Here is a 20,113-nt window from a genome sequence, read left to right as displayed (position 1 = left end):
AAGCGCAAGGCCCTGTTCGGTCCCCAGCTCCAAAAAAAAAAAAAAAAAAAAAAAAAAAAAAAAAAAAAGAACAATACAGCAACTAGCAGTTTGCATAAGATATTTACCAATCCTACATCTGATAAGATCGAAAACTCAGGTGACAACAGTTGTTGGCCAGAATGTAGAGAAAGAGGAACACTCCTCTATTGTTGGTCAGATCGCAAACTGGTACAAGCAGTCTGGAGGTTCCTCAGATATTTGGACATAGTACTACCTGAAGACTCAACTATACCACTCCTGGGCATATACCCAAAAGATGCTCCACCTTATCACAGGGACAAGTGTTCCACTATGTTCATAGCAACCTTATTTATAATAGCCGGGATCTGGAAAGAACACAGATGCCCTTCAAAAGAGAAATGGACACAGAAAATGTGGTTCATTTATACAATGAAGTACTACTGAACAATGACTTCATGAAATTCATAGGTAAATGGATGGAACTAGAAAATATCATCCGGAGTGAGATAACCTAATCATACACAGACACAAAAGTCACACAGGGTACACACTCACTGATAAGTGGATATTAACCCCAAATCTCTGATTACCCAAGATACAATCTTCAGACCACGTGAAGCTTTAAATGATGGGTGAGCAATGTGCTGATGCATTAGTCATTAGAAGGAGGAACAAAAATATTCATAAGAGGAGATATGGAGACTAAGCATGGAGTAGCGACTGAATGAATAGCTTGTCCTTCCTGGAGTTTCAGCCCATATACATACAGTCACCAAACCCAGACAATATTGCTGATACCAAGAAGTGCATGCTGACAGGAACCTGATATAACAGTCTCCTGAGAGGCTCTGTCATAACATGGACAATACAGAGGTGAATGCTTGCAGCCAACCATTGACCTGAGAACATGATGCCCATTGGAGGATTTAGAGAAAGGATTGAAGGAGCTGAAGTGGTTTGCAACCCCATAAGATCAACAATACCAACCAACCAGAGCGCCCAAGGACTAAACAACCTTGGACAGACAACATGGACAGTCCATGTGCACTAAACTACACATGGACAGACCCATGGCTCCAGGTGCATATGTAGCAGAGGATGGCCTTGTTAGGGACTGATAGGAGGAGAAGCCCTTGGTCCTGCCAAGGCTTCGCCCCCTAATGTAAGGGAATGTCAGGTCAGGAAGGCGGGAAGGAGTGGATGGGTGGGAGAACACCCTCATAGCAGAAGGGAGAGGCAAGATGGGAGAGGTGTTTATGAACAGAAAACTGGGAAATGGGATAACATTTGAAACTTAAATAAAAAAATATCCAATGCCCCCCCCCCCGAAAAAAAAAAAAAAAAAAGGAATGACACTACATTAGAGGAGCTTGGCACACTTAAACCGTTTACACTTTAAGAAGATTCCTCACAGACAGGTCAGCAAGTCAATGTAATGGAGACTGATTCTCAGTTTTGATTCCTTTCTTACTGTTATGTCTAGGTTTTTTCAATTTGACTGAACTAATCCAGTTTTTTCATGTATTCTTGAGTCCCCTCATTGACTTGGATGCTAGTCTCACTAAACTGAAGTTTTGCATAATTTTCATTGCCTCTAGCTCAGTTACTTCAAGAAGTGAGTCAAAGATCAGGTTTATGCTTTTTTTTTTCAGTTTCAAAACATCTCAGACAAAGTGAAACTGAGCTCTATTCACAAATACAGAGATATCTGACATAGGGCTGGTCAGCAGCAGGTCTGGTTCTCAGATCCTCCCATCATCTTATGTTCTCCTACCGGTAGGTCAGCTTGGCTTGCATCTCTGATGTCAAGGTTCCCTATGCAACTGTCATAGTAAAGGAATAAGAAGTAAAAGATAAAAGGAAGAGAATAAAGGAGGAAGAATGAAGAAAAATTATTGTGGAAAGCAGCAAGGCACATTTCTAGAGAACATTTATTGAACTTGAAGTTAACTCAGTACGATAGAAATTATTAATTCATGCCAGTAGGCTAGTCAACTACCTGTGGTTGGAGAAGTCAAGAACCTTAAAGCAGAGGCTACTACTGCCATGTTCTTAACCCCCATATAATTTCAAGCTGTGTTCTAAATGTTTACCCTTATACCCACATTATTACATCAGATAGAGACTGTTAAAGTTTCACAACTGATGAAACTGTAGAGCTCAAGTAACTGATTGCGTGGTGTCCCACAAAATCTGATATATCTATAATGTTTTACTTATTCCTAGGACCCAGGGAAATTTGCAGAAAGGCCATAAAGATTGTAAGAGGTTTGGAAACAGAATACTTGGTGTAATATACTATCTTCTAGTCATAACAAACAAGCTGTGTCTATGAAATCTCAACAATTTGATTGCCGAAACAAGACCCACAACATCAAATGACATGTCAACATGGATGGGTGGAACCTCAAAATGTGCTACTCTTGTATGAAGAGCTAGAAGAAATCAATGACTGGAAGGAGGGAGGGAGAGAGGGAGGGATGGATGGATAAAGGGAGGGAAGGGGGAAGAGGGGAAGGAGGAGGAGGAGGGAGGGAGGAAGGGAGGGAGAGAGAGAGAGAGAGAGAGAGAGAGAGAGAGATGATAAGAGAATCAATCTTCACTAAGCCTGAACCCCTGTAGCTTATTCAAACTCGAATGATCATACGCATGTACAAAGAAGTAGCTTGAAATAACAATAGCAGTTGAAGAAGAGATGTGAATTTATGGGGAATCATCGGACACTGAAAATTTGGAAGAGGGAAATGGAGGAATGATGCAAATCAGTACTCCTGTATAAAATTCTCAAAAAAATGTAATAAAAGAGACTTTCATCTAAAAACACATTCACAGGGGTAGAATATGATGAACAAGACTACTTTGGACTTTATGAAAACATAAATACCTGATGGCTTTAAGGCTACCACCAGAAGTCACAGCCAGATTAAAGGTAGATAATTCCACCTCAAAATATCTAGATTAAAGTTGTGTCCTCCTACTTCAAGACTCCTCAGATGTATAACTAGCTGCTTAGGTTTCTGTTAATTCTAGATGAAGTCAAATTAACATAGCCATCACACTTGTCAATCATCAGCCCAGTGATTGCTGCATACAATTGTTTGTGTCCATGGTTTTCTTTCCCCTTGTTCATGGGTCCAGTTGTAGAATTCATGAGAATGTATACCAGGAGTGCTTTCTATATACAGGTTCATCATTGTTGTACTGGGAATAAGCATGCATATGTATATACTTCCTAGGATTACTTTTTATTTCACTGATTTTTTTATCTTCAAACAATAGTAACATGAGCAATTCACATTTGCTAGTCTACACATTTAGATCACATTTTCCTTCTAATAAGCACAAAACAATAAGATAAACACATATAGTTGTAATCTTTGGGGATTTTGCTTCTCAGATTCTTTTTCTTAGTTTTAAAGCCATGTGAGATCTTTTCCATAAAGGACTGAGTTAACAACACCATTTCTTGCTATCATGATCGCTGGAAAGTTTATGGAAATGGGAAGTTCTTTTGCCATAGTAATGAAAAATCTTGGAATTGAACTCTACAGAGTAAACAATCACATACATCCTGAGAGTAAGCAATCCCCTACATCCTGAGAGTTAATAGTTACCAACATCTTCAGAGTTAATACTCACTTCATCCTGGCAGTTAACACACACTAACAGCCTCAGAATGAACACTCACTTACAACCTGAGAGTTAATGCTCACCAACATCCTCAGAGTTAATACTCATTTCATCCCGAGTGTTAACACTCACCACCATGCTCAGAGTTACCACTGACTTACATCCCGAGTGTTAACATACACTAGCATTCTCAGAGTTAACAACCAACATCCTGAGAATTAACACTCACAAACATCTTTAGGATTAATACTCACCATTCTTCAGAAGATGATGAAGTGAGGTTTCTCTGTATTGCTCTTCTTGACCAGAAAATACTAGGGCATAATTCATGGCAGGAATTAGTAGTGTTTGACCTCTGATCATGTGGATGCTATGAATGCAGCCAATTCATCACATTACTGAAAGCACAACAGTTACTACAATGAAGTAGTTGCATAATTGCTTACATTTTGGAACTAAGATCCCCATGGTTATCATCAGCACCACACACAAGACCCCAAGCACGCAAGTAACCACTCTCCATACTGCTGATTTGGGTCCTGAAAAAAGAAAGAAACAGTAATGATGACTGAGTTTTTAACCTCCAGGTTGGTACTAGGAAGGTCCAGCCTGACTCAAAATTAGGTTTAAAAGCCATACTATAGTAAAGAAAAACTAGATTCATTCCTATTTATGATTAAACCTCTGTTTTCTCAGGACTTGGTTATGCACCACCTGTAGCCATAACTATAAATGGCTCTGTACTGCCTTTTCCAGGAATGGCAATTCTGTCTTTATTTCAAGAAGTTGTTTGTAATCATCTTACAACTCTAAGATTCAAGAGATGATATGATCACCAATGACTACCTTGTTATGTCTACCTATTGTTATGATATCCTTGTTTTGTCCACCTTGCAACCATATCTTTGTTTCAGGAGACTTTTAGGACTAATGTGTATGCTTATCTTATGTTCCTGTAACTCTATCTATTTGCCTGCCAAATCCCCCATTTGAAGGCCCCCACCTCTAAGCTATAAAAATTTTATTTTTCTCACATCTGATGCTGATCTCTCAAACCCTTACTTAGGGGGTGGTAACTTGCTTGCAGGTATTAATAAGCTTACTTTAATTAATTGTTTGCTTTAATTAATTTGGCCATGCTGATTTGGGTTGGAGGGGTCTTGCTCTCCCGTCTTTAGAATTAGCATTAGCAGTTCCCAGGGTCATGACTCCAATCCATATTCAGAAGCCAGAGAGTTCTCTCTTTTCGTCCAGTACTGAAGAATTTCTCCAAAAGGGTTATTCACCTTGGAGATATTCTAAACCCAGAAGTACACCTTCAGTAACTCAGCAAAAGGTTGCCAGAAAGGAGAGAAGAATAAGCACCTTTCTTTTCTTTTTATTACAGAGACCTCCTTTGGCAAATTATGGAAACTTTTACTTTTTAAAAAATATTTTATTTATTTATATTCCAGTCATTGATCTCCCTCCCCAAGATTTTAATTTTTTTTCTATGACATTTGGTTTCTGGTCCTATTCTGGTTCAATGAGATCCCAATCTTGGGTCATTGGGAGTCTGATGAGACTCAACATTCTCACATCCAGGACAAAGGGAGATGTCCAAAGTCCACTGGTTATTATTAGTTGGGAATTCAGCCAGAGTCACCTTTTCCTTTACTGACCAACTTTGAGACCCTAACAACTTTCTGGTGATACTTGAGTCCCAGAAAATTGGAGGTGCCATGCACCTGAGTGTCCATTGGTAGACAATACATAGGCTGTATCTCAGAGCCAAGGAACCATAAGGACGTCTTATAAAACTGGGGCCTAGCACAAGATTTGGCGAGGCCCAATCCAGGAGGATGCTAGGCATACCTGGAACGGAGATAGAACTCAATAAGGCCCAGCCTAGCTGAATTAGGGAAACCTGTCACTTACGAAGCCTCCATTGGATTACTGGCAAGTAGGTTGTGGAGGGAGGCACCTGAAAAACTCCTCCTATTTGTTAAAAAAATTATTGTAGTCAAACAAGTTAACTTCTGAATGGCCCCAATTGTTGCCATTTTCTCTGTTATTATTTTGCTCTATGTTTGTTTTGTGTTTTGCTTGTCTGCAAGCATCCCACCTGGGGCAAGTTCTAAGTATTGGTTATATTTTTGCTTTCTCAATTTTTTGTGTGTGTTTCTATACCAGGTACAGGTGGAAATAGATGCCAGACAAAGCTCTAGCTGCCTCCACTCCACACTGTCTTGCTGGGACAATGTGGACATCACCTCCAGCCTGCTATCCTGTGTGTAACCTTTGTGTACTCGCTTGTCCTTGACCCAAATCCACTACTGCCTTGCCATTGCTTTTCTCAAGATTTATAAGACTAAAAAATAAACTTTCTGTATCTTAGGTTTTATAAGTTTATTGGGTATGATTAAAAATCTGTAGCATTTATAAGAAGAGTTGACTTGACACTTATAACACAGGGTTGATAAGCAATCTTATAACACAAGGCTATGTAAGCCATCTTAAAACACAGACCTAATTCATTGATATGTATAGTTCTGGGTAAAAATTCAAAAGTGTTCAACTTGTTTTTTAACTCCCATAGTTCTGCTTCTGACTGTTCTGTTGCACGAAATATGTCAACCCCAAACATGGATTTTATGCTTAAAGGCTCAGGCTGAAGGTTACATTGAAATCCCAACCACCCAGCATAGTCACCAGTCAACTAAGCTAGGGCCACAACTACTAAATATCAGAAACTGGAATACACCTATCTTGTGATACAGCAAGACAATGACCTAAGCAGATTGACAAAGACCCTATAGAATACCTCTCCTTAACTAAGGTCTATTCAGAATAACAGAGACTGGTTTAAGAATGTATATCTAGCTTCCTTGTCTTTGCTAATTTTGTTAAGCTTTAGTTATTTTGATAAACTTGGTCATGCAAGAAACTATGATAGTATTACAGTGCAATAGTGATAAAACTACATGGTATTGGTACAGAAACAGACATGTTGATCAATGGAATTGAATCAAAGATCCAGAAATAAACCCACAAACGTATGCACATATGTTTTTTGATAATGAAGTCTAAGCCATACAGTGGAAAAAAGAAAGTATCTTTAACAAAGGCGCTGGATTAACTGGATATCTATATGCAGAAGAACGAAAACAGATGCATATTGAAAATTTAAGTTAAAATGAATCAAGGCCCTCAGCATAAAACGAGCTATACTAAATCTAATAAATTAGGAAATGGGAAAATAACCTTGAACACATTGGTATGGAAGACAATTTCCTAAAAAGAACACAAATGGCTCAGACTCTAAGATCAAAAATTGATAAATGAGACCTCATTAAACTGCAAAGCTTCTATATGGCAAAGGGCACTGTTAATAAGACACAATGGCAGCCTACAGATTGAGAAAGGATCAATTCTATATCTGACAGAGGGCTAATATCCAAAATTTATAAAGAACTCAAGAAGTTAACAACCCAGTCCAACAACCCAGAGAACCCTGTTAAAAAATGGGGCACAGAGCTAAGAAGAGAATTCTCAACAGAGGAATCTGAATTATCTGAGAAGCACTTAAATAAGTGTTCAAAGTCCTTATTCATTAGAAAAATGCAAACTAAAACAACTCAGAGGTTTCTTTTCACATGTGTCAGAATTTCTAAGATCAAAAACTCAAGTGATAGCACATGCTAGAGAGGATTTGAAGCAAAAGGAGCACTCCTCTGCTTCTGGTGGGAGTGAAAACTTGTACAACCACCTTTGAAATCAATTGGGCAATTTTTCAGAAAACTGGGAATAGTTCTACCTCAAGACCCAACTATACCACTTATGTGCATATACCCCAAAATGCTCCACCATCCCACAAAGACTCAACTATGTTCACAGTAGCTGTATTTGTATTAGCCAGAAACTTGAAATAACCTAGATGTCCCTCAGTTGAAAAATGGATAAAAATGTGGTACATTTACACAATGGAATTCTATTCAGATATTATAAACAAAGATATAATGAATTTTGCAGGCAAATGGATGCAACTTGAGAATATTATCCTGAGTAAGGTAACTGAGTCCCAAAAGGCCATGCACATATATATATATATATATATATATATATATATATATATATATATATATATTTATTTATATATATACACATACATACTTATAAGTGGATATTAACCATAAAGTAGAGAATGCCCTTGCTAAATTCCAAAGACCCAAGGAATCTGGACAGGAAGGAGTCTCACTTGGAAGGGGGAGTGGAATGGTCATGGAAATCAGATGGAGAGAGGAAACTGGGTGAGAGAGGGGATTCAGAGGAGAGTGGTGGGTTCATGTTGGGTATGGGGAGGGGCAGGAGGCATTCATGTGAATGAATGTAAATCTGATACTGATAATGGGGTAGAGGTAGGAAGCATCTCCATAAAAAGACAGAGATATGGGATAAGGGAGGCATTCACGAATCAATGGGGTTAACAGCTGTGACTCACAGCCTTGGAGATATGGAAACTTGCATGACTAGGTAGGAACCCTCGGGGAAGCAATGAGGATACTAACCCACCCACAAAACTTTCAACCTCCAATTTTTCCTGTCTACAAGAAATACAGGGATATGAGATGGAACAAAGACTGAGTGAACAACCAAACAATAACCGACCCAACTTAAAACCCATCCTATGGAAAATCACCAATCCCTGACACTATTAATGATACTCTGCTATGCCTGCAGGCAAGAGTATATCATGGCTGACCTCTCAGAGTCTCCACTCACCAGATGACCCAGACAAATTCAGACCCCCACAGCTAAAGAGTGGACGGAGCTTGGGGATTTTTGTGGAAGAACACAAGTAAGATTGCAGCCTCTAAGGGGATAGGAACTCCACAGGAACACCAACAGAATCAACTATCAGAGCCCCTTGGGGCTCTCAGAGGGTGAACCATCAACCAAAGAACATACCCAGGATGGACCTAACTCTCCACAGACATATGTAGCAGCTTGCTCCTCGTGTGGTTCCTGAACAACATCCTGTCCCCAAAGCCTTTGTGTGGGATATATTCTTCTAGTTTGCCTGACTTGTCTCATCTCAGAGGGAGAAGAAGCACCTAGCCTTGTGCAAACTTGAAATGCCTTGGTGGGGAGATATCCAGGGTGCTCAGAGGAGAAGGGGAGGTGTGGTAGGGAAAGTACTGTGGGTGCAGCTGACCAGGAATGGGGCAGTGAGCAGAATGTAAAATGAATAAGTAAAAAATAAAATAAAAAAGTGTTTAATGCAAAACAACGAACAGACTGTGGTATTCTGTAATGGTGCACTATGAAAGGAATAGGGAAAAAAGTTGTTGGTTTCCATATGCACCTTGTTTATGATTTAAGGTTTTATTTTGATACTAAAAAGCTTCAATTCAAGAACTATAATTTTTAAAGCTTAGCTTAATAAAAATAAAACTATAGATTATGAATCTTGTAAAAGCTACTAACTGTAGGTTGATGTCAAGGCAATACACGATTGGACAGTAGAGAGTGGGGTGGGGGCAAAGTTTTTGTAAGGCAGTAGAAAGGAGGATTTAGGTGAACTAGATTGATTTTATATTATCTAGGTGGGTGGTTTATGTTTTTTATCAATTGGCAGTGAATTTATTGTGTGGATGAATTGTGGATTGAGAATTTAGCCTGTAAATCTAATTGCTAAATTACAAGTTTCTGGAACTTTGATTTTACCAGGCTAAAGAGGATAGTGTGTGAAAGAAATGGTTGAAAGGCAGTTGGAACCTGCAGATCTAGTTCTGTTACCCACAGGGAGTGAGAATGTGCAGGGCCCCAGAATGAGATATGAATGTGTGTGCCAGGCATAGTAACTACTGTCTAGGGTACTGTGAGGAGAGGGCAGCTAAATGGGAGATGACCAGGAGTGGGCAGCTTGCAGACCAAGTTGCAGAATAGCAGCCGGAGTGAGAAGATCTAGCTCATTGGAACCTGTTACCAGCGATTCATTTTTTTTTTTTTTACTGCAACAGTCAACTTGTAAACTCATGAAGATAATTAGGGCATACAGATTAATAGTCATAAATTATATTCCTTACAAATGATATAATTTCTTTGCAAGGACTAGCTTTTTAACCTCCTGTATGTTTCAAGAACTTAGTATGGATAACAAAAAGCCAGGAAATTTTATTTGAAACCAAGTATACTTGATAGACAGCCCTCAAAACCTTTCTGAGATCTGATAAATATGGCATTTAAAATGTTTAATGGAAAAGCTTACTATAACACACAGGGATCACCACTCCTAGAGTCAACCATAAGATTTTCAAAGAATGCAGATGGAACCTAATGATTCCACCAAGATTCTGATAATACTACCTACCGGACTAAACTGATCATGCCTTTCCTGCTGCCAGGGCTCTGTGCAGATGGTAGACACTGTCTTGTTGACTGTTCTTTTCTGCTCCATGAAAATAAAATCTGTAACTTCATCAGTTTAGTATCAGCATTTGGTTAAATGCATTTCACATATAAAAACCAGGCCTTATTTTTTAGAGATAGTATGCTACATGATGAAAAAAGTAAACTTACAGATAGGTTTGCCTTACTGGCAAGGGTTAGGAACTTGCTTTGCAAGGATTGTTCTTAGTAATCATATACATATATAATTTAAATTATAAACATATGAATATAAAAATGTCTAATTAATTTGTTAGGATCTAAGAAAACAACTTAAGGTCTATAAATACAAATTTTTCTATGCTATTGTTATTCTAAGATTTCAAAACTCAAAGTTTTAACACTAATCAATGAAGTTCAGATAAATTGCTAATTCCCTGAATATAATTATTAGTAACAGGTTTAAGATTTTAAATTGCCTCTGCTTGTCTTTTAATATAAATTTATAGATGCTTCTGACCATGTTAAAAATATCTCTGTCCCATCTATATGTCCAGACAGGCCTTTGAAGAGAGAAAACAATTTTCACACTTTGAACAAAAAGCCATATCTTTTGCTGTGACCCCAGCTGTTTTACATATACCTGGAGGGCAGCTTTTTCTGCAACATACATTTTAAAACAATGGTAATGCAAGCTTCAGGGAGTCAAAATTATCATAAGACTTTGATCAACCTTTCCCAGGTCAAGTGAGCTACAGATTAGTACTCCTTTCAATCAACAGATTAAGCTTCCCTGTCTACAGCTTTTTCTGAAAGAGGAAGTTCTAAATATGACAGTTTCATTTAAGTTCTTTAACTTCTGTGGTGGTGACAAAGCCCATTCTGGGAAAAGTGCGTAAGTGTAATGTAGATTGCTTTCCTTATGTCAAGGCCCGAGGCACTGCATCTATAGATGGAAAGGACCTGTAGGGTTGTTCATGCAGAATCCCCTGGCTTTTCTTGAGGGAATGCTTGGCTTGCTTTTGCCTTGCATTTGCATTCTTGATTTTGCTATTGGAAATTTTTACCTTCAGTTTTTCTGTGACATACATTTCCCCAGAATCAGAAAAAGAAAGCTCAGACTTTGATCCATACTTGTTTGTCTCTGGGGATCATGGGAATGGAATAAATCACTCCTCCTCCATTTTTAATAATGGTGATACAGTTGAGTAAACACAAGGCCCTGGTCTGAGTGCATCAGCTAACATTTGCTACTCACTTCAGATGGGAACTTAATTCTAACAACAATTTATTCACTAAACTGTTCTAAACAGCTGTTAGTTATCAAAAGTTAGAAAGGTCTTGCTGAATCATTGGATCCAAGACTTAATGGGAACATTCAGAGGTGAGTCAAGCAAGGATGAAGAGCTGATTCAGGTTACAAATTTGCTGAGAGTTCTGGCCATTAAAAGAATTACATCTCCTGATTAAGATAAGAATAGATGCTAGGTACCAATGGTTAAATCAGAATTCCCTTGGTATGTAGTTTATCATGTCTGTATTGTAACTGCAATTGCTACCAACCATGGTCCCTTGGTTATATATCAATGTGCTGGGTTAGATATTAACTGATTTCTTAAGCTATGTTTCCTCATTTTTGCTACACTTTGTGGGTTAGCAGAAAACCACAAGGACTGAGCAGAAGAAGGAAGGAAAAGTACAGTGTGCACATTATTAGTAAATTTAGGAAGTTCTTAAAAGGGATAGTAAATGAGAAAATGAATGTAAAAGCATTTCAGCTGTGAAAAAAACCGATGTATAAATAAAAGTGTCCCAATTTGTCTCAGTGACAGAATGTGTGAGCTGCACCTCTTGGTTCAAGTCTTCCTTCACCTACTCAACACATTCTCCTTCAGGTCCTGAACCCTACCCATGCTGGACCTTAGCACTTCTGACCCTAGTCTGTACTTGTCTTGGCAGAATTCCATTCAGCTGGTTGACACTATCCAGAAATCAGCTACAGAATATAAAGTGTCCCAAAGTTGATATACACCATGCCAGCCCCAGTAATCCTCCAGAACCAGAAACCACTGGCCTTGCTTAAAGCTGATGTCACTGCTCGCTGTCTCTTCAGCTGGGATAGCAAACAAAATGCTTCTTATAAATAGCCCATTATTGTAATCTCCTCCTGGCCATTGGCTAAGATTCAAGTCTTTCTCTGTCCTCACAAAGGAATCCTAATTCGAACAAGAAAGTACTTTTAGAAGAAAATATGTCACCCCTTGTTCCCAACAAAGGGCTGGAATATTGGGTCCAAGGAAATCTTACTGGAAATACTTTTGCATACCAAGATTATATTGACTTAAAATATTTGTTCTATGTATCCTAGTCAAACAGGCATAATTTATAAATGAGTAATACATCATTTTCAGTATAAAATTTACTTTCTCCCAGATAAAGATTGCTAAGATCTTATCCCATATTTCACAGGGACACTAGAATCAGCCTGCCTCCAACTTAGGCTTAAAAACTAGTGTACAGGAAATACAAACTAGGTTTATTCCTGTTTATGATTAAACTTGTTTCTCAAGAATTTCACTATGCTCCACCTGTAACCTTAACTACAAATGGTTCTGTGCTATCTGTTCCAGGAATGGAAATAATGTATTTGTTGTAAAGATTTGTTTATAAACATCTTGTAGTCGTAGTTTTATTTCTCATCAAAAGTTTATATGGTCACATATGATGACTTCGTTTTGAGTACCTGTTGTTATGATTAGCTTGTTAGGTCCACATTACATTGATGCTTTTTCTTTCAGGAGTACATTAGGATTGACTTACAGACTTAGGTGCTGCTCTTGTAACCTTGACAATTTTGAATGCCAAATCCTCCATTTGGACACTGTCCTCACCTCTGAGCTAATAAAACCTGTTTTTTTTTCATATCCAATGGTAGCATCTCTAATCCCACCTTAGAGTGAGGCAGCCTCTGTAAATTAACAAAGAGAAAATTGCTTTAATTAATTTGGCCATGATGATTTGGGTTGGTGTTCTTTCTCTTCTCCTCTTTGGAATATTCGGTTTTTTAACTCCAGTTTCTTTGAGGACACTTCTCCTTGTTTACTACTAAGAGACATTCAAATCCTACGTGTCATCTGTCTTTTAATGGGTAAATCATCTGAGATGAATGTCTTTCTAAGGGTTGAGTGCTTAACAATGACTAATCAGTTGGGGGAACATTGAAATATTTTAATGGACCCAAGGCGGTATCTTCAGTGCAAGCCTGGTTACCTGAGTTCTTTTCTCAGCACCCATGGATAAAGCCTATGGTATGCCTATGTATAGACAACTGCAGCTATACCTGCTATCCCAGTGGTTTTCATAAGCATCTGTATCTGCTACCTCAGCAAGTGGACACAGGATTGGCAACTGGCAGCTCACAGGCCGGCTGCGTGTACCTCTTAAATATTATGAAAATTATTTCTCTAAAAGCTGCCATTCCTGTGATGATATTTCTTTCAGTACAGTGACTATTTTTCCTTTATCTTTTTGGTCCACTACATGGAGTAGTTCCACTGTGACTGAAATAGATTAAACTGAGTAAAGTTGACATCAATAGTTATTTTCAAAATATCTCTATTTCAACCATTTTAGAAGCTAAAGCAAGAGACTAAAGAAAGCTTTGTGTTCAAGTCTGGGCTGTATTATAAAACAATGTTTCATAGAAATGGGGAGCAAGGGAAAAAAGGAAATAAAATGGAATTTTTAAGAACATCATTCAAATGTGTATTCTTAAAGACAATACAATTCTGATAGAAATTGCCTCTGTGGAACTTGAGAGGAATGTGTTAAAAGATAATTTATTCTGCTACTTTGTTGTAGACCAGCTAAGGGGGTAGGGTATCTTAAAAGACATGTAATTAACATGTTATGACCAATTTAAAATAGCTATGTTTCCCTTCCTTTCATTGTTTTTATGTTGCTGTGATAAAATACCCTGAAAAGACACCTCAGGCCTCAAAGGAGCCTCTTCAATTTACAGTTCCCATTGGCGGTCTATCAGCAGCAGAAGTTAGAAGAAGCTGGTCACAGGCACAGTGGAGAACAGAGGGGAATGAACACCCTCATGCTTAGTGCTTACCTAGGTTTTGCTGTTCTTACACAGTCTAGAGCCCTAAATCCTAGAGAGGTGCCTCTCACTTGCAGTCTTTCCACAACAGATAGGGCATGGAGATACCCAATACAGACATGTCCACAGGCCAAACTGATTTAGATACTCTCTTAGCAAGACTCTTCCCAGGGGACTCTGTGTTGTGTCATATTGACAAGTAAAACAATTGTGACCGGCATGGAGAGCCATATTCTAAACCCTAGTGTCAAAACCTATCAGTTGCAGAGAGGACACAATACTGTACCTTGTCTTTTCCTTCTGACAGTTTGTTTTCTGGGCTGGAGCTGGGGTGTCCTGTGGAATGTCAGCTCTGCGTATTTTAGCTGCTCTTCACTTATCACTACAGGGCTCTGCTTGGCTGCAGGTGTTCTGTGCTTCCATGGAGACTTACATGCCTTTACCTCTGTGTATGGAATATCCTGCTTGTCCGCTGTATAATCACGGTGTTTACTGTGGGGCATTTTGTTCTGCTTCCCTTCAGTCCTGGTAGCTTGCTGCTCTTGTTCTGGAGTATCTCTGCCACATAGAATCACATGCACATTGCATTGCTGAGCTTAGCAATTGTGTAGAAATATTATTTATGAAATTGGTGGGTAAAGTGAAAGTACAATTCCCTCTCTGAATGTGATACTTGAACTGATTCTATCAGTAAAAGAATGGTTCTATCATCCCTTAAAATGCTCAAACCCACTTTTCCTCTCTGAGTGCATTTTTAAAGGCTTGGACCTGGGATTTCATGCAAGATTCCTTCTCGGTATTCTATGTATAATGTTTAGTCCGTAAAAACAATAATAGCGGCATTATCACTCTATTAAAGAACAATTTGAAATTGAACCTGAAGCCAGTTTAAAATCATATGTCTATTAAATAAATTACTATTTGGTAGGAGTGAAATATTCAGACAGCAAAAATAGACTTAGCTCAGAAACAACAAGTTCTGCATTAGGGTAGAAGCATGCCAGTCTCCTTATATAAGATTAGTTTCTGTCTAAGCAGTTCAAAGTTATTTCAATTAACACACACACACACACACACACACACACACACACACACACACAGAGAGAGAGAGAGAGAGAGAGAGAGAGAGAGAGAGAGAGAGAGAGAGAGAGAGAGATTGAGAAAGAGAGAGAGTCATCGATTAATGAAACAGGACCTAAGAAACACAACAAGGAAGGGAAATAAACAGGCATCCACAACAGGCATGCACAAAACCCGATAGAAACTCAGAATCACGAATTAGAATTAAATGTATGCAAATTAGGGGAATAGTGGCTAGACCTGAAAAGAAGAAATACTTTAATCAAATGATATCTTCCTTTTTACATAGACACTCTCTACTTAGCCCTGACAATTCTGCTACTTATTATGTGAAGCAGCAGCTGAGGTCTCTGCATTGGCTATCTATCCTAGTACTTACAGTATAAACCACTGGATAGGAGCTCTTCATCCTAGTTCTTTCGTTAGAAACCAGCAGTCAGGGTTTCTCAAATGAGCCCTGCCTGCTATCCTGGTACTTAGAGTATGTTAACCAGCAAATGTGGCCTTGCACTCAGTTTTGGCTATGTATCCTCGTATTGTCTATGTAAACTGCAGACAGGGGAATCTTCATTTAGCCCTGGCTATTGCAGTTGTCACTAAGCAATCCAGGCTGGACTCTTAACTCACAACAACCTCCGTACCTTGGCTCAAATTCTGAAATTAAGACAATTTGCCACCATATCTAGCTCTATTGATGATTTTTAAACTAGTAAGTGATAACATTTGTATAAAGTTGCTTATCTATATATTATTTAAACAAAGTGTCGACTCTTGAATTTCGATTCGACTGTTTTAGCCTATGTAAGTGTTAAATGTGAGTTTAAGTTATATAAGCAAGGTTTTGTCATCATTGTATTTTACCGAATAAATATGGAGGGAAGCTGAATGAGAATATAGTGATGACACACACACACACACACACACACACACACACACACACATATGAAGGACATTGAGAGCTTGTTTAGAGGTTCTAGCAGGGGAGCACAGCTACTTGTCTATCTGAACCCTTGGGGGCTCTCAGAGACTGAGCCACCAACCAACAAACATACATGGGCTGGATCAAGGCCCTGGGCTCATCTGTGGCAGATATACTGCTCAAACTTCATATGGATTGCCTCAAAATGGGAGCCGAGGGTGTCCCTACAGCTGTTGCCTGTCTGTGGATTTGCTCCTCTAACTGGCCTGCCTTCTCTGGCCTCAGTGGGAAGAGGATGTGCCTATCCCTGCAGAGGCATAATGTGCCAGGATATCCAGGGCCCCAATTCTCTCAGAGGAAAAGGGGAGGAGGGATGGGAGGATCAATAATAGGCTGGGAAGGATGGGTAGGCAACAGCAATTGTGATGTAAAATGAATAAATATACTAATAAATAAAAAAGCAACAAAAGATCCCGAGTAAGGAGGTGAGCAAGCCACAGTCTCTGAGACACTAGAGTACCAGGTGAAGCACTGATGTTAACAGATGTTCTTGACAAGCATGCAAAACCATGAGGTTACAGAATGCTGTTTTTGCAAGTTTGTGTGGGAATTTGGAAAGGTTTCTACCTCATTGGAAATTAAAGAACATCTTTAAAAAGTTGCTCACAGATGGATTGTGAATATGTTAGAATAATGGAAAACATTTTGATATGTAAAAATTTTTGATATTGATGTTTTTTCTAGAAATAATTTTGTGAAAAGACAAAACTGAAGTAGACATTTTTAAGATGGAGAATTTTTACATTTTCAATTTTGTTTTTTTTTTAAAGTGATTGTGTTCATGTATCCACCAACAGATACCAGTCAATTTAAATATCTGATAAAGAATTACAAATGCTGCTTCACAGCCAATCACAATGCACAGTCCCATTAGATACATTGACAAGATACTCCCATAGCTATGGCCAAGGAACAGTGTGAAGAAACCTGTTTGCTTTCTCCTGAGAAACGGAAAGAGGTGCATCCAGATGAGAGAAGAGGTGGTTAGGAGAGTGGGAAACTGTACTTTGTATATATTATGTTAGAAAAAAATACTTTCAATAAAAGGAAAAAAAATATCATCCAGATCGATGATTGAATGTCTCAGAACTGTATAAGTAACTCAGTAAATGAATACAATAAGAAAAGTAAGAAGGCTAAACTAATTCCAGCAAAAAAATGATTATTTTAGACACATATAAGTGAGGAAATATTAGATAAGTAGATGGAGATATAACAACAGACTAACATGGAAAGACATTCACCATTAATTACAGATATACAAACAGTTAATTACATGTTATTTTCCCTTATCAAATCAGTAAATACTTACAAACTAGATACAAAGGCATAAATCAGACAAAGGGGCACAAGGGCACATAATTATGTCACACACACACACACACACACACACACACACACACACGATAAACTATTTTATTTACTTGTCAGGAAAGGAATTTATCACAAAGTATAAAAAACAAAACAACATGCCCACCTGCTCAGCATACACCTGAAGTTAGCGAGAAAGCAATAATAATTCACTATGAGAGAGGCTAGGCAGTTGGCAAAATAAAAAAAAATTACAAGCAGAAAAGATAGCAAGATTCACTTTACACTATTGCTGATAAAATGGAGACCTACTACATTTTGACTGAGCTAATATTTCCGTAGTTTTGTTGAAATGTAAATTACCATCCAAGAGTGACACATGCTCACAACTTGAGAGAAATGCAATGTACTTACCCAAAGTATTTAGCCTAGAGGAGTATGTCTGAAAGTTTTATCAAAGAATCCAAGAATTAAACAATGCCCCAGTGTTTCACTAGATGAATAAAATTGGACGACCGATACTATGTTTCCAATCGTCCGGGAGAGTTCTAAGTTGCAACACCTTTGAAATGCTCAATATTTGTGAATTAGCCCGTGGGAAGGAAGAAAGGAAGTGTTCTTCGCTGCTCGTTTATTATGCACTGCCCCCACCAGATAACCTTTCAGGAAGAGAATACACGAGTATAGCATGCTACTGAGTTTACTTAGAAAAACATTTCTTGCATCATATTTCATTTCTTTTTAAAATGTGTGAGGAAGTTTTACATGTAAAAACTCTTGAGTAGGAATATATCAAAGAGAAAATAATCTTTGATTACATGGTCATTGAATTCCACAGCATAAATAATGGATAGTTATTACAGTGAAAATTACTTTTGTACCCTTTCAAATAAGTAATGCCGTGTACTTTTCAGTGGAAAATTATGTAGTGATTCTTGTGTTTATTTTAAAATGTAATGATAGTACGATTTGGCATAATATAAATATTTTATAACTTAAAATAAGAATTTGAGTAAATCCAGGGTCAGTCTCACAAGCCTTGAAAACCCACACATCTGGCGAGCTGTGTTCCTATGATTGGCAAGTTCAAAACTTTCCTGGGTTACTGAGTGAACACAAAACCAGACTGAGCAACTGAGTGAACCCATGTCAACATTTTTAAAAAGTAAAGAGAGCTGGGGATGTAGCTCTGCTTTGTTAGAGTGTTTGTCCTCCATGAGCAAGGCCCTTGGTTCCAGATCATCTCTGATCAAATATAAACTGTCATCTTTCTTTAAGGCTAGCCACGTACAACTGCCTGCCTCTTGTCCCTCTGCTTCTTCACCCGCATTGCAACGCAGACACAGAGACTCTTGTTGGATGTGATGGTTGCTATTTTCACCCACCAAAATGGTGAATGACATGAGTTTAACTTCTTTAAACATTGCCTACCATCAGAATAGACTGTAACACACTAACAAATGAGGGTAGAAACAATGATGAAGGAAACTTCTACTGCACATGACTGCGAACTTTGTGTACTTGAGGAAGTTTATTTATCAGAGATCCATTTATTGAAGCATTATGCTGTAACCTCAACTCTCTAATGTTGTTGCTAATATTCTCCTATATGTTTTTCAATGAGTTTTCCCCATTTTATTCTTTTAAAAGGAAGTATCCAAGAGTATTTTCTTTTAAAAGACTAGACCAGTATAGATTCACTGGATGATATTTAGGAATTTGTCTAGCAAATGACTCCAGCTTTACACAGTCTCTAGATAGGAGCACATGATGTATTGTTCTGGAATGCTCTCATGGTACAGATCAATAGGTCACTGTTGTCTTAGTACGAAGTATAATTGCACCATACAGCTGTTCTACCAGCTGTTGATCTTTTCCTTTGGATGTTGTTGTTGGTGAGGTTATTTTCAGTTTGGATAAATGCAAAGAAAACAGTTCACTGAGTACATGATGCATTGCAGTTACCTACTACCTTTGGGGCAGTAAATGCCTAAGCTAGGATAGAGAAATCCTATGGGAGACATATTTGATGTTTTAAGCAGCCACAGACTTTTGTAAACCTGTGCCATTTAATATTTTTCCTTTATTGGAAAATTTTATTTACATTTCAAAGATTATTCCCTTACCTGGTTTCCTGTCCATAAACTCTATATTTTATCCCTCATCCCCCTTCTTCTATGAGGGTGTTCCTCCTTCCCAGCCACTGACCCCTTAGCACCTCCCTGCCCTGACATTCCCTACACTGGGGGTCCAGCCTTGGCAGGAACTAGGACTTCTCCTATTGGTGTCCAACAAAGCCATCCTCTGCTGCATATGCAGCTGGAGTCATTGGCCTGTCCATGTGTACACTTTGGGTAGTGGTTTAGTCCCTGGGAGCTCTGGTTGGTTGGTATTGCTATTCTTATGGGGATTCAAATACCTTCAGATCCTTAAATGCTTTCTCTAAATCCTCCAATGGGGACCCCACTATCAGGTCAGCAGGTTGGCTGCCAGTATTTGTCTCTGTATTTGTCATGGTTTGGCAGAGTCTTTCAGGAGACAGTTATATCAGACTCCTGTCAGCATGCACTTTTTGGCATCAGCAATATTGTCTGAGTTTGGTGAGTGTATGTGCATAGGCTGGATCACCAGGT

General features: G+C 38.5%; 1 protein-coding gene across 1 annotated transcript in view; it reads right to left on the bottom strand.

Moving 5' to 3' along the window:
- Positions 1–18,060, bottom strand: part of LOC116904555 (killer cell lectin-like receptor subfamily I member 1) — a 30,520-nt gene extending 12,460 nt beyond the window's left edge. The window contains exons 1-4 of the mRNA XM_032907350.1: positions 17,895–18,060; positions 14,397–14,668; positions 4,080–4,172; positions 3,888–3,947 (exon numbers count right to left, since the gene is read on the bottom strand). Of these exons, the coding sequence (XP_032763241.1) occupies positions 3,888–3,947; positions 4,080–4,172; positions 14,397–14,613 (370 nt within the window). The 5' untranslated portion in view covers positions 14,614–14,668; positions 17,895–18,060. The remainder of the gene's footprint in view (positions 1–3,887; positions 3,948–4,079; positions 4,173–14,396; positions 14,669–17,894) is intronic.
- Between the last annotated feature and the right edge of the window lie 2,053 nt (positions 18,061–20,113).

This window comes from Rattus rattus, chromosome 6 (genome assembly GCF_011064425.1).
Source record: "Rattus rattus isolate New Zealand chromosome 6, Rrattus_CSIRO_v1, whole genome shotgun sequence".
NCBI classification, from domain to species: Eukaryota; Metazoa; Chordata; class Mammalia; order Rodentia; family Muridae; genus Rattus; species Rattus rattus.
This window is presented reverse-complemented; position numbering and strand designations above follow the sequence as displayed.